Here is a 13700-nt window from a genome sequence, read left to right as displayed (position 1 = left end):
GATCCATCGTGTAGCACACACATCACACTATACATACACTACATGGTATATTAGGCAGCTCACAAACACCTGGAACCCTACCTCTGATGGGACCCAACACTGTCTTCTGACCTCCACAGGCACCTGTATAAATTTCTTAGTGTGCATGCACAAGCACACACACACACACACCCCAAAATCTTTTTACCACATAACATTTTTATTGATTCTCTGGGAATTTCATATCATACACCCCATTACAATCCCTTTCCAGTCTTTCCATGTCTGCTTCCACTTATGACCCACACCAAGAAGTAAAACATAAAAATAAGAAAAAGCAAACAAGTATCTATATACTCTCTGGAACATGGTCAAACTCTCAGTGTCCTGCACCTTAAATAGAACTGAGTCCTTCCTCAGAACAGCTCCATCAGAAGGCATCAACTGTGGAGAGCTACTCTTCAGAATCTCTGTCAAACTTTTAGTTCTCTTGGTGGTCTCCTGTCTAGGCTGCTGAATTTTGGTGGTGTGTGTGGCATGGAAGTTGGGGTTGTCACCAAAGCTTTCAATGTCCCTCATTCTTTTTTTTTTTTTTTAAGATTTATTTATTTATTATATGTAAGTACACTGTAGCTGTCTTCAGACACACCAGAAGAGGGAGTCAGATCTCATTATGGATGGTTGTGAGCCACCATGTGGTTGCTGGGATTTGAACTCAGGACCTTTGGAATAGCAGTAAGTGCTCTTACCCACTGAGCCATCTCTCTAGTCTCCCCCTCATTCTTAACTATGCATCTGTAGTCATTGATATCACAGCAAAAGTAGCCTCCTTGCACAGATCATGAGCCGCAGCAGCAGCAGCAGCAGCAGCGTGAGCTCAAACACCACCATGACCTCAGGTGGCAGCACCAGCCACTCCTATCAATATGACTCCCATTTGCAGCACAGCCTATAGACTTGGACTTGGTTTCAGGCTGCAGGAGGCATGCAGTTACTGGCCTGGCTGGTTTGCCTGGCTGCTGGCTCTTCCACTACACACCTACTCCACCTTAATTTTTTTAATAAAATAATAATTGTTAATAATTAAATACAGAGAAAACAGTCTACTAGGTGCATTTGAATGAGTTCAAGTAGGTCAGTGCAAAACTAAGGTGAAAGATTTCCCACAAATTCGAGGGTGGTACCTGAGGTTAAAGACTCTACTATCCAGAGGTACACATCTAGAACTGAGGAGCATTTTCTGGAAGTGAGCATTCTCCCCACTCAGCCCCAGCTAAAAAATATAACCTGGCTGCAGAGATGATAGAACAGGCTCTCTCCACAAATGTGGCCACGAGGAAAGTAAAGGCCGGAGTCCTGCAGATGCCCAGAGCATAGGGGAGACACAGCTCACTCACACCTGGGCCATTTGTCCCCAGGTCTTCCTCCATCCTTTTCTGGACTGAGCCTGAGGGAAGTGATTTTTCTTAAAAAACAGGAAGGGAGGAAGGAAGGACAAACTGACAAGCAAATCCACGATGGGAATGTGACAAAGTAAACAGAAGCAACCAGGGCTGCAGGACACAGCATGAAGCTCGGAGGAGGGGCATTTGGGCCAAGAAAAGGAAATTCTCCTAAATCAGAAATGCCTAAAATTAGAAGGGGCTTCAGACAAAGTTTAGGAAAAGGCAGGTGGCTGACTGATTTTCAAGCAAAAGGCTGTGATATCTGTGCTGTGTGAGTGCCCCAGTGTTCAGGTGGGACACAATATTACTCTAGCTCACAACACTGGACTCTTTTCATTCTTCCCCATGCCAGCCTCTCTGATGGCACACTGAATATAAGCCTCAGCACTATGGGCAGAGCTTCCTCCCAATGCCACTGGGTTCCTGAAACTGGCACACACTATCTGCTTTGCTTTTGAGTTTAGCCCAAGAGTTTTCTTGGAGTCATGGCTACTATTCATGCCCTAATATTAACATGAGGTAAAGGAGCCATGCTGGACTGGGATTAGCAGTCCTGAGACCAGGCCAATATTCAGCAGTTGAGTGATTCAGAGCAAGGTCCATGGTGCCTCCAGACCCTGATTTCACTGCGTATTGTAATAAATAAGTGGGGCCTGTACTTCTATAGAGTATTAGTTGTACTGGCATTTAGAAACACTTAGCAAGGAACAGTGGCAACAGCTGCCTTTATCACAAGGATTCCCTACTTCTTTTTCTCAAGATGACACTCTATCCACTCTAGTACAAAATCCATAAGTAGCAAGGGAAACCATAAGAAAGAGGCAAACTAAAGTCTCAGGTCTTAACTCAGGGCGGATCCTCCAGGCACCGCGAAGACAGTGGCTGTTGCAAAGAACCTAGGTTCACAGGGGAATAGACAGAGCAACTTAGCTTGTTCTGTTCAGAATGTGCGAGAAGTTTTTAAGAGGACAGGGTTGAAAGGTTGGGGACAAAAGTCAGGTTAGATGTCCTGAACATTCTTTATACTTTGAACTCTTCCCACACCTCCACTCAATCCCCACCCACTAAGATTGATAGTCCCTCTGTCAGAACCTGGGACTGCCAGGGACTGGGGAGGGCTGACTCTTCTCTGTCATCTTTCCTAATAGCAGGAAATTCTAGGTCCACAGAGGATAGAGCCAGCTCTGGCCCAGGGATTTTTTTCCTTGGCGTGTCCCCAAGAACAGCTGTCAGAAAGGTAGCCCACTTGGTGATTTGGAATGGGTGTAAGGATTCCTGTGATCTGACTTCTGCTGTTCTAGGCTGGATCGCAGAGTCCCAGCCAGGGGAGGGCATTCCTTTTTGCTGAGCTGCTTGCTCTCCATCTGTGGCAGGGCGATGTTCCCACCATGGGGTCTGACCTCATTCTAGCCACACCCTGGCTTCCAGAAACCTTCTTTCTAATGGGAGAATGGTAGGTGCTGGGAAGAAGGACGAACCAGGTTGGAATGAGCAGAATTGGCAGCACCTAACACAAGGCCAAGGGTCACTAGAGCTCATTTAGTCCTGCCAGCAGGGTGCCCTTGGTCACAATAGCTCCTGAAGACTCAGTTTTCTCATTTTCAAAGCAGGTTACAAAAAAAGTTCTAGCTCATTGTTCGTAATTTTAAAAACTATTACCAGTAGAAGGAAACATGAGTTTCCCTTCTAGCTCTTGTATAACTCCTTTAGTCATTTCTCCCTTTTCTGCTTCCAGTTAGGATTTTTCTTATTCGGCCCCAGAAGCATTGGGCTCCCCTCAAGCAGCTAAGGTAGATGTTGCCAAGGGGCTATAAAATGGGCAAAAGGCCAAGGGATGTGTGCCAGGTCACATCTCCAACCTTCCCCAACTGGACAAATGCCATGGGTGGCTTTTTCCAAACTGCCTTTCCAGCCCGTGGCCCCTTTCCTCTCACCTGCCAGGACCTGCATTTCTATTTCTGTTTTGAAAGCCTCAGGGAAGTGGACCAGAATAATTAATGATTGATTCTCAGGCACAGCCACCAGGAGGCCCCAGGGCAGGCTGCTGGCCATATCCCCAAAATGTGAGGATAGAGTAGAAATCCCAAGAGGTCATGGCAGGATTTGGCTTGTTCCTGGGGGAGATCTGTGAGAAGATGCACATCTACTCTCTGAAAACTAAAGCCATGAAGTCTGCAGACTGAAAGGGGCCAGGACTTTGGCCCTCTGCTTCGAAGGGATCTCTGCTTCCTCCTTTGTAATGATCCCTTTCACAGCAATCCCGTCACCAACATCTGCACATACAAGTGTATGCTCACTGGCCTCTTTATCTTGAGGTTCTCACCCAGGAGGCTTTTGAAAAACTCATCATGCTTTGGGGGAAAGATTAAAGGAACCGATGTCTACTGAAAAATGCTAGAGGAGTTTTAACTCTGCCCTTCTTGGGTGTATTGCCTCTGCCTTTGTTGTCTAATAATAATTAACTTTTGTACCTAGCTGGTTTTCAAAGGGCTTTCACATTTGTAAGTCTATTCATCCTCACAACAAAGTGCAAGGTAGGCCCACCCTTTCTCTCTACTTCACTGCGTCTGTCTCAAATCCCACAGCAGAGGAAGCAGGCTCATAGAGAAGGCATGCTCCCAGTTTACACAATCAGGTCTGGAACACTCACCTAACAAGAGCAGAGAGCACTCTTGTTCCTAAAGAATGCATTTTGGTGCAGGAACGCTCATTAAATAGGAGGAGACAGGCTGTTAGGGTGGGGAGCCTTATGCTGTGTGTGTCTGTCCTCTAGGAAGACTGTGCAGGCAACCTTCTGAGCCTTCATATCAAAGGCGAAGATGAGGTTCCCAGCCTCCTCTGATGAGGTATTTGGGGCACCACTAAGGCTAGAGAAAGTACAAGGGGTACATCACCTAAGCCAGTGGGCACCAGGAGCCCACCCTTGTAATGAGCCACCTATACTTATGCTGTACTCAGCTGAAGCCCTGAGCTACTTTTTTAAGTCCAAACCGCTCAGTTCTAATCAGCTAATATGACTAACTCAACCTAGCTTGCCGGGACAGTCCCAGTTTAGTGCTGAAAACCTCACAAGCAGGAGACTTCAGAAAGTCCATCCCACTACTATCAGAGCCGTGGTGCCAAAAGACCATTTTTGAAAGTTCCCCAATTCAGTGTTTGATTACAGCCCCAGAATGTTACACAAACTCAAAAAGTTACCAACTGTTGCATAGGAATGTCACATTCATCTGGAATGAATGGAAGGTTAAGCCTAAAGGAACATTTATTTCCACAAACACTGAAATATAGTGGCCAAACTTCTCAGATTTTTAGAAGCCAATCAGCATTATTCATTATTGCATTTAAATACTGGCAAGAAATTAAATTTTTTTTTTGGGAAAACAGAATATAAAACTTGCAACTGAAGAAAAAATAGGGAAAAAACCAAAAACCCAGTGCTGGTGGCAAACACCATAAATCCCAGCTTTCAGGAGGCAGAGGCAGGCGAATCTTTGAGTTCAAAGTCAGCCTGGTCTACAAAGTGAGTTCCATGACATCTAGGGCTATATAGATAAATCCTGTCTCACCCCCGAAGTCAAAAACTTATAACTGGATTTAGACTACGGGTTGCTGATTGATAACCCTGGGGGAAAAGCTTTATGTGCGCCAAGCTGAAGAATAGGTGGGGGTAGGGTAAGGGTGGGCAGTATTGGTACTTTAAAAGGAACTCTTTAATTTCTTACTGAACAGAAAGTCAATATGTAAATATAATTTGAAATTTTAACTAAAGCCAAAGAGAGGGTTGAGACTTAAAAGCTTGAAGAACAGGTTTTTGTCAACACCTGTCTTTCAAACTTCTTCTTTTCCAAAAGAGGAGACTGGCCCCAGAGATGCTGAATTTAGGTTCCTGCTTCTGCCTAGGTGCAGAAAACCAGGAATTGCAGAGGGACCAGTGTTTGATTTATGGTTGTAACTATAAAACAAGGCATGGTGTTCTTACTACTGGTTGGTTCTAGAAGATCAACCCTGCTCAGTATCCTCCTGGCTATCTGTGTCACCTGCAGCCTGAAGCAGGGTGCCCTGGAGGCAAGTGGGCCAGTTCTTCCTTGATAAGCAGCTTCGTACAGGTGCACATTACAGTCTCATACTGGAATATTGTAATAACTTGCTGTTGGGTCTAAATATGGAAGAAAACAAGACTTTTCTGTTAGTCAGTAAAAACAAGTATTGGCCAAAATAGATTTATTAGGTTTAGTGGTTGGTTATCAGAGCCTTGCCTTAGGTAGAACTTCTGAGGTTTTCAAAACTGTATAGGCAAAGCATCTTAGACAGCCCGTGGGGTCCTCAGGTCCTACACCAGGAGCTACTTCTGTCCTGCCACACAGAATCTTCTCTCCCCAGGAGGATATCATGGCAGAGTCAGGGGACCCAGGCCTGCCAAAGTGCAGAGCAGCCTTAAATAACAATACAGAAGCACTTAAAACAATAAAACACTAGATGCTTTCCTTTAGAGTCCTTCAGTGTTGTGGAGAACATTCACACACACACACTCTTTTTCACAGAATGACTACATTGAGATATGAGAAAGGACCAATGGGTTGTGAAATAACTTTTTTTTTAACTAAAAAAGTTGTGAGTTTTCATACACAGGTGCACGCACCCATCTACCTGATCAGCTCAGTGTCCTCTGCTCCTGTCCTGGCTTCCTCCTCATTCTCTTTATTCTACCCCTCAAGGCAGAACAGTCCCTCCTGCCCAACAGGGCTGTCCTCTCTGCTGTAATCTCAAATCCAGAGATCTAGTCTGAGATTGTTGGTGGGGGAAGGGGGCATGCCTCACTGGCCTGTAGGTTCTCCAGGACATTTGCTCCCACACACTCACAGTGTCCCCTTGTACAGTGATTTGAAATCAGAGGATAAGCAGAAAGATAGAAGTGGCAGCCAGTGCCACCTCTTACTCCTTCCCAAAGGAAGCCATTGCTTCCTGTGTTCTTGCCACAGGTCATCCCAAACTACCCTTTTCTAAGGCAGAAGATGAGGTGAAATCTAAGCTGTAAAGGCTTCCTCTTCTCCCAAGGTCCTCATTGCAAAGAATGAAAAAGAGAACTGAGCTGGTGCCTGTGTATGTTTGAGAAGAGAGAAAAGTCCCTTACGGCCTTAGTAGTAGCCAACCATTTTCCTTAACCTAGTCCTGGCTAAGCCTGTATGGCCCAGAGAAAGTGGTTTGGTGTTGATCTGCTCTAGAGAGGGTCACATCAGCAAGTAAAGCCATCTTGCTGCAGCCTCACGGGCGAACTTCTGCTGAAAGACCCACACCCTCAGACCAAAGTTCTCAGTCAGAAAAGGTCCCTTTCCCATGAGCAGGGGAAGAAAAGGGCTGCAGGGTGTCATAGAATGACCTTGAGCTCACTCTGGTGGTCAGCGACCCTTAGAGTTTCCAAAGAACCACATCCTCAGACCCCAGGCTTCCATATTCCACTCCCCCAGTATTTCCTAGCCTGCTGAGTTAGGATTCTGTGGCCCCCTCTCTTCCCTCCTCTGGGAACAGAAGCTCCAGCGAATGTTTCTAACTCCTGAGTCCACTCAGCCATGTCCCCCTTGCAAAATCCTCCCCTTCCCTCACCCCCCTGCACCCAGCCAGCCAATCCGAGGCCTGAGAGCCTCGCCAGACACATCTCCCAGGGCCTCGGCGGGATAAAACTGGCTGGCGATGCCAGGTGGATGGGAGCAAACTTCAGAAGGAAGAGACGCCTGGGCCCTGGGCACCCTCAGGGGCAGACCCAGGCAGAAAGGGCCTGAGGCCAGCCGGCCAGGTATGTAGCCTAGGGGCTAGAAGGGAGCTGGCTGGGAAACAGCTGGATAAGAAAGGAGATGGTCCTAAGAAGACTAGCAGCCTTTTTCCTCTCAAGTTAAGTGGGATGAGGCAGGGTCTATGGAGGGACAGGGTACCTGGGCTAGAGTTTGGTGCTTCCTCGGTGCATCCCTAACCATGGATCCTCCCAATAGGCACATTTGCTAGGCCAGGCTGAGGTTGGCCTCACTTCACCCCCAAATCCCTACTCTTGACACTCAGTGGGAGTCGAAAGACCTGGCTTGGGGAGGGGATGTGGGTTTGGGGCCTCGATTCTCATGCCCTTCGCCCTGGGTCTATATGCAGGGTAGCAGCGTGGCAGCCCGAGCTGCCAGGACCTGCGTAAGAAAGCTGCGAGTGTTCCGCAGGCTGTGAGCGACTCCCCGGCGATGCCTCACAACTCGATCAGATCCGGTAAGGACCGCGGAGGGGCCAGGACCCCCGAAGCCCTCTCGCCGCCCCTGCATTGCTGTGCTGTGTGCGCTTGGGCGGGTAGGGTGCGAGAGCTCTCGCTGTAGGCTGGCAGGACCCACCTGTGTGGGGACATAGTTGGGGGCGCCTCGGGCCTGACTCTTCACTAGGGACTGCCTCTCTGCTCTCCAGTTCTTGGGTCCCCCTCTGTCCTACTGAGCCGTCCTTCCCTGGCCTTGGCTTCTGAGAACTACAGGAAGCAGTGAGGGGTTATTTGTGGGGTCACAAGGGTTGTCCTTTTGCACCCCACAACCATTTTGCACAGCCTGTTAGGGTGGACATCCAGTACGCTCACAGGCCTTAGGCCAAGTAGATTCTAGACTTGCTGCGACCTCTAATCCTTGATCTCTGGGTGCTCGTAGATCTTCCCAGGACTCCCCTAGAGCTCCATAAACTGCCTCCATTTGTCTCTACCCAAGGGAAAAGGAATCTGGGGTCTGGGAACAGTGGCGCACTAGATTTTTTCCTACCTGGCTTGAGCCAGGCGGGGACCCAGGATTAGGGCTTCCACTGGCGCAGACTACGCCGGCCGCCAAAAGATCCCCATTTTCGTCCCCACCTGCGCCCCAGCCCTGGGCCTTCAGAGCTCCCGAGCTTCCTGCAGCTGTGCCCGATCTGCTCACTCGTGGCCCAGGCCGGGGTGTACCCGGGGGAAGGACACCTAGAGTCCAGGCTGGCGAGTGCGGCGGACGCCCGCCACCAAGTCGCACGGTCAGGGAGGACAGCGGGCGGAGGCGCGCCTTGGCCTGCGGTGATGGATGGAGCCAGGTTGGGCGAGAGGAAAGCGATTTATGGGGCCAGGGCGCATCGAGATCGATTTGGGCCGGCCGAGTGAGAGGAAATCAATATTTCAGATGAATTCTCTGCAAATATGAAGTCGCGCTTAGCAAACGGGACATTTGTTATAATAAGGAGGGTCGGATCCCGCGCGCCGCTCGGCTGAGATCTCTATTTAGCCAGGGTCGGACCGTGAGGGGCAGTCTCCGTTTGGTGGGCCCACACCGCTCTGGAAGAGGCATCGCAAATCCCCACTCGTTCCCCCACCCCCATCTCCGGGGGCGCGGAAAGGTTTCCTAACCATTTCGCTGTAAAGCAGTGGGGGATTCAGCAGGATGCTCACTCCCCATGAAAGTGGGATCCCAGTGGTCTTAGCTGCCCTGGCTGACTTGGGGTAGCTTCAGGGACTGCGACATGGAGACGTCCCAGCTTTTTCCTGGTGCCACCAGTGAAGCTGCTTGGTACTCCTGATCTCGAAGCTTCTAGCGCGCCCCTGTGCCACTGTCTAAGGGCAGGGCAAAATTTTAGCCCTTTAGTCTTTAGTCAAACTAGCGTGTGCATCGCCCGCGCTCTGGGAGCTGGGTGGCTTTCGCGGCATAGGGAAGCCTTGTGTCTAGATGCTGTTAACTTCCCTAGCTAGGTTTTCTTTCTTTTTTTTCTTTTCTTTCTTTTTTTTTTCGGGTTTCTCTGCGTTGACCTCCCCCTGACGAGAGTGGGGACTCACAGACCTTAAAATCATGAGAATGAGCGAGACTCTTCTCAAACGCTGCTTAAGAAAAAAGGGTGTCAGAATTTCTCCTGATTGGCTTGTTTTCGTTCTAAAAACACTCATTAGAATAATTGAAAATAAAAGAAAAGACTAAAGGCATAGTGTACTTATATTCTTAATCAACAACTGCTCCAGTTGCTGAAAGAAAGGCACTTTTCCTACCAGTTCAGATGAGATCACCCTTGGGGTTGAGTGGCTCCTCGGCTGTCTCCTGCCTTGCCAGGTAATTTTCTGTCTGAGGAAGGTGAAGGAGCCTCTTCTCCCTCCTCCAAACAAAAGAAGAAATAAGACCGCAAAGGAGGAGAAGAGGGACTTTTTTCATCCATACACTATGATTTTTAAAAAAGACGAAAATACCTAGAGGAATCCCAATAGTTCAAATCTGTCCCGCATTTCCCTCCTGATCCATGTGTTGAGCCGAAGATGCTCTGACTTTCTAACTATTTATTTGATGCCCTTTCCCATATTTAGAGAGGAATTCATAGCTAGCCCCTCTTGTTTTTTGTTTTGAAAGCCCATTCTTTGGGTTCAGAGGCTGGTCCACAAGTCCGTTGGCATCCCAATTTCTGTACTGATGCCATATGGAGTCTGTGAGTTTAAGTTTTCTGTGGAGCATACACCAGAGCGCAAGCGTCCTCTCGGGTTTTCGCCAGAGCCAGGCCAGTATCCCCTGGTACAGCCATCCCAGCTGCCCCAGCAAAAGTTTCCTTTCCACTGGGGCCTGGCGGAGGCAGCTCACCCTTCACCTTCCAACCTTCCACTCATCCCGGGCTAATCTAGTCTTGTAGAAAAGTCCTAACACCTTTACAGCTTTATTCTCAAGGATGGTCCGTGCTTTGAGTGAATTATTTTGACATCTGTCGGTCAACGTTGGGCTGAGCGGTCTGTAAACCCGTAGGATTTTTTGTTGCACCGGGGGACAAACTTCTCTAAAAACAGAAATTAAAAAAAAAAAAATTGAAAGATGCGTGAGAAATGATCGGCGCCACTTAAACATTAAAATGTAAACAATACTGTTTCTATGACGAAAAGAGTCTGGCAAAAAGCAAGCAGATTGTCATTAATAGTAACATTGAAAAACTTGCGGAGAACCTGTCCCTCCATGCGTTCTGAAAAACCTGTCGTTCTAGCGGCAGATGAGATCAAAGAATGCATCTGAGTTGCCTGCCATCAAACACCTAAAACCGGTGCCTCCTGAGAAAGGGGGAAATTCATCCGGAAAGGATCTACTTCTTTCCAGGTTTCTTGCTCGGCTTGAGTGTGGGGGGGGGGGCGTTTGAGGAGGAGAGGTTCTTGGGAGGTGAACCGGTGTCCAAGAATATAAAGAGGTATTGGGGTTCCTCAATTCATCTTTGTTTCAGGACAGTCTATCTTCCCACCCTCTGCAAGTTAATTAGGAGATAATTTAGTTGCCTTGTGAATTAGTTTTAAGATAAGTATCTTTTCAAGCGTTGTCACTTTAATTGCCCTGCTGATTGATAAGAAGTAATTATTTCTAATTGACACTTTTTTGATGTCTATTGGAAGCATTTATTTGAAACCTTTTTGGAATAAAAAGAAAGTTAATTAATTTTATCAATCTATACCCAAAAAGACTTTGCATTATTTTTTCCTGAACAGGACAAAGAAAATGAATGAAGCAAAATAAAAATCAATACCATGGAATTTTAATTATTAAGAATTATTTTGGTTCAAAGGAGATCATCTGTTACTATAGCAAAACAAAACATTTATGACAGCCCCAAATCTCCAACTTCAGCGAGTGCATCTATTTAGGGCTCACATTTTCCATGAATATATTTATTAGCCTTTGTGCATCTACTTCATTTTGGATCAGGTTCCCTCTGTTTTGTAGTTGTGGGTTTGTTGTTGTTGTTGTTTTTGTTTTATAAAATCAAATGAAACTTGGAATGCTCCGAACAGATAAAATCAGGGTTTTTTAAAAAATTTTTTTGTTTTTTGTTTTTGCTGTTGCTGTTAAGAGCCAATTTAAGTATGATTTACTAACAGTCGTCCTTTCTCTCTGTAATTGTTGATGGAGCTGGGTGTAAAGGTGAAACTTTACTTATGGTGGGTGATAATGCTGTCTCATACCCAAACCTTGGAGTAAACAGTTTAATCATTGACCTTCAGAACATTTTACTGTGAGAGAGAAAAAGGCAGGAAAGAATAAAGAAAAGGAGATGGAAGTGAAAAGGAAAGGGATGGTAGCTAGTGGGGGGCGGAGGAGGCTGGGGGAGACCAGCATTTACGTGGGGGGCGGAGGAGGCTGGGGGAGACCAGCATTTACTTGGGAAAGAAGGCAGCCCAGTGTGGGGGTTGAGGTCTAGGATCTTTGACTTAAAAAAAAAAAATTCAGAACACATTCTTTTGAACGTGAAATCTCTACCACAGCCCCTAGCCATCCCTTAATGCCAGCCTAAGTTCTCCCTTTTTCTATGCTTAAAAAGAAGCAAACTCTTGGGCAGCCAACCTGTTCAGATATTGGACATCTAGCCATCAAAGTTTCATTTGAAAAAAATCTATGAAAAGAAATCAGTAAAATATACATTGTTTTCTAGGAAAATACAAAAAGATTGGGTACTGTTTTTATTTTGTCCTTAATGCCCCATCTGTTTGCCTATGAGCATGTCTCATGGGCACACTTGTGACTTATTGACATAAGAAGATATTCCTGAATTAACCCAACACCCTCCCTCCTTCCCTCCCCCCCTCTACCCCCTCTCGCACATGCACGCACAATTGTGCACCTCAGGAAGAGAGGAACTGATTATAATCATGTAAAATATGCTCATGTCAAATTAATTTCAGCCAGTATCTTTTTCAATAATTTATATAAAAAAATCAAATCTTGTCTGCTTTCAATTCTGTGTCTCCAAGATTATGTTGAGCTGCAAGAATGAGGAAATGTTTCAAATGAAAATGAAATCTAAGACGTACAAACAGCAGATAATATCACATACCAACCCCACTATTAGTGAAACTGGAAAAATATATAAATAATGCAAAAAAAATCAGCAAGGGAGAGTTTAGTAATGGAAAATTCCCCTGCAATTAAATGAAACAGTAATTTAGTGGAGATATGCCTGAATGAATTAGCATTTATTAATTGGCTTTCATAAAAACAATGTATGTGTGTGCTCACACATCCCCCCATACAAGGTAGTTTAGAAATTATAGATTCCCTGCAGGAAATGTTGCTCAAATCCTCATACCAAATTTTGTCCTTATCATATTCTCTCTTTTGTGTGTGCAAAAAATTTCAGTTCTTTCGCTGGCAAGTTTCACCTGCGCATAGAGAGCTTGCAGAATACAGGGCACATAGAGAGCTTGTAGTAAGGGGAACCCCTTCTAGAACAGAATGAAGCTGCTCATCCTCTTCTTATTAGTACATTTCTAAACATGAAACCACATGTAGTTGATTTCACTTTGCTTAGGGACATTGAAACCAGGTCTAAAAAGGTGACTTGCCTACTGGGGTGCAGGTGGGGGTGGGATAGCTAACCAAGGTAAGGAAGGCTGCTTTATGTTTTTGGTCCTTACCCAGACTGCCTGAGCACCCTTCCTGGCTCTCAGGCAGGGGCAATAGTTTGTAATGTCAAGGAGCTTGCCAGAATTGACTGGTGCATGGATGTGTTTATTTTCTCTCACCAGTTGGTCTGTCTTCAGTCAGGGCTGAACATTTTAAAGCCACTCTATCAGTCCAAGGAGGGCTGGAGCTCTCAGCTGAGCTTTGAGGCTTTGAGTTCTGAGAATCTGAGGATAAGAGAGCCAATAGAAAGGGCACACACACACACACACACACACACACACACACACACACACATAGAGGAAGGGAGGGAGGGGGAGGGAGAGAGAGAGGAAGAGAGAGGGAGAGAGAGATTTAAAAGGAGGAAGCAGGGAATGAGTCATTCAAGGCTGAGGAATATTTTGCCCTTAGTTGATACATCCGTTTAAGCTTCCCCTCCTGAGCTTCTCCTTCCTTCAGAGGTAAAACTTCAGGCTCTAAAGCACGTACCCCACATACCATGGATATTTCTTTCTGGAGTCAGGTGGTAATGCCTTACTTAACCCAGGGTCCTTTGGGAGAAGGGAGTCAAAAGCATATGAAACTGTTCAAAGGCTGTTTCTAAGGCAATGTTAAGTGGGTCATTTTGAGGTGAAAAGTACACAGACCAGCAGTCAGGGGGTTCTGGGCTTTGGGAAGCTGAGCCAATCCCATCCTACCCATCCCACTAGAGCAATCCTGGAATGGACTACCTGACGCCAAGCAGGCGGGAGGAGGCTTCACACCTTTTATTTTTCAGTCTGCACTAACTTTAAAGTACATCTGTGAGGAGAGATGATTATTTTCTCATGTCCACAGTCAGGCTAGCAGGCCTTCTTGAATTTACAAAAGCCCTCCAGTCCACTCCCATGGCCTCACGAGG

At 46.5% G+C, this 13700-nt stretch overlaps 1 protein-coding gene across 10 annotated transcripts in view; it reads left to right on the top strand.

Moving 5' to 3' along the window:
- Window positions 1–7100: 7100 nt before the first annotated feature.
- The window catches only part of Pax8 (paired box 8), a 56838-nt gene continuing 50238 nt past the window's right edge, over window positions 7101–13700 (top strand). For 9 of the 10 annotated variants that reach the window (XM_031369244.1, XM_031369243.1, XM_031369238.1 and 6 more), the window contains exons 1-2: window positions 7111–7215; window positions 7560–7667. In XM_031369244.1, the coding sequence (XP_031225104.1) occupies window positions 7643–7667 (25 nt within the window). In that variant the 5' untranslated portion in view covers window positions 7111–7215; window positions 7560–7642. Of the gene's footprint in view, window positions 7216–7559; window positions 7668–13700 lie in introns of all 10 variants that reach the window. The other variant, XM_031369236.1, reaches the window with a different exon arrangement.

This window comes from Mastomys coucha, unplaced genomic scaffold (genome assembly GCF_008632895.1).
Source record: "Mastomys coucha isolate ucsf_1 unplaced genomic scaffold, UCSF_Mcou_1 pScaffold15, whole genome shotgun sequence".
Lineage (NCBI taxonomy): Eukaryota > Metazoa > Chordata > Mammalia > Rodentia > Muridae > Mastomys > Mastomys coucha.
The sequence above is the reverse complement of the archived record's forward strand: the minus strand, read 5'-3'. Positions and strand labels throughout refer to the sequence as shown.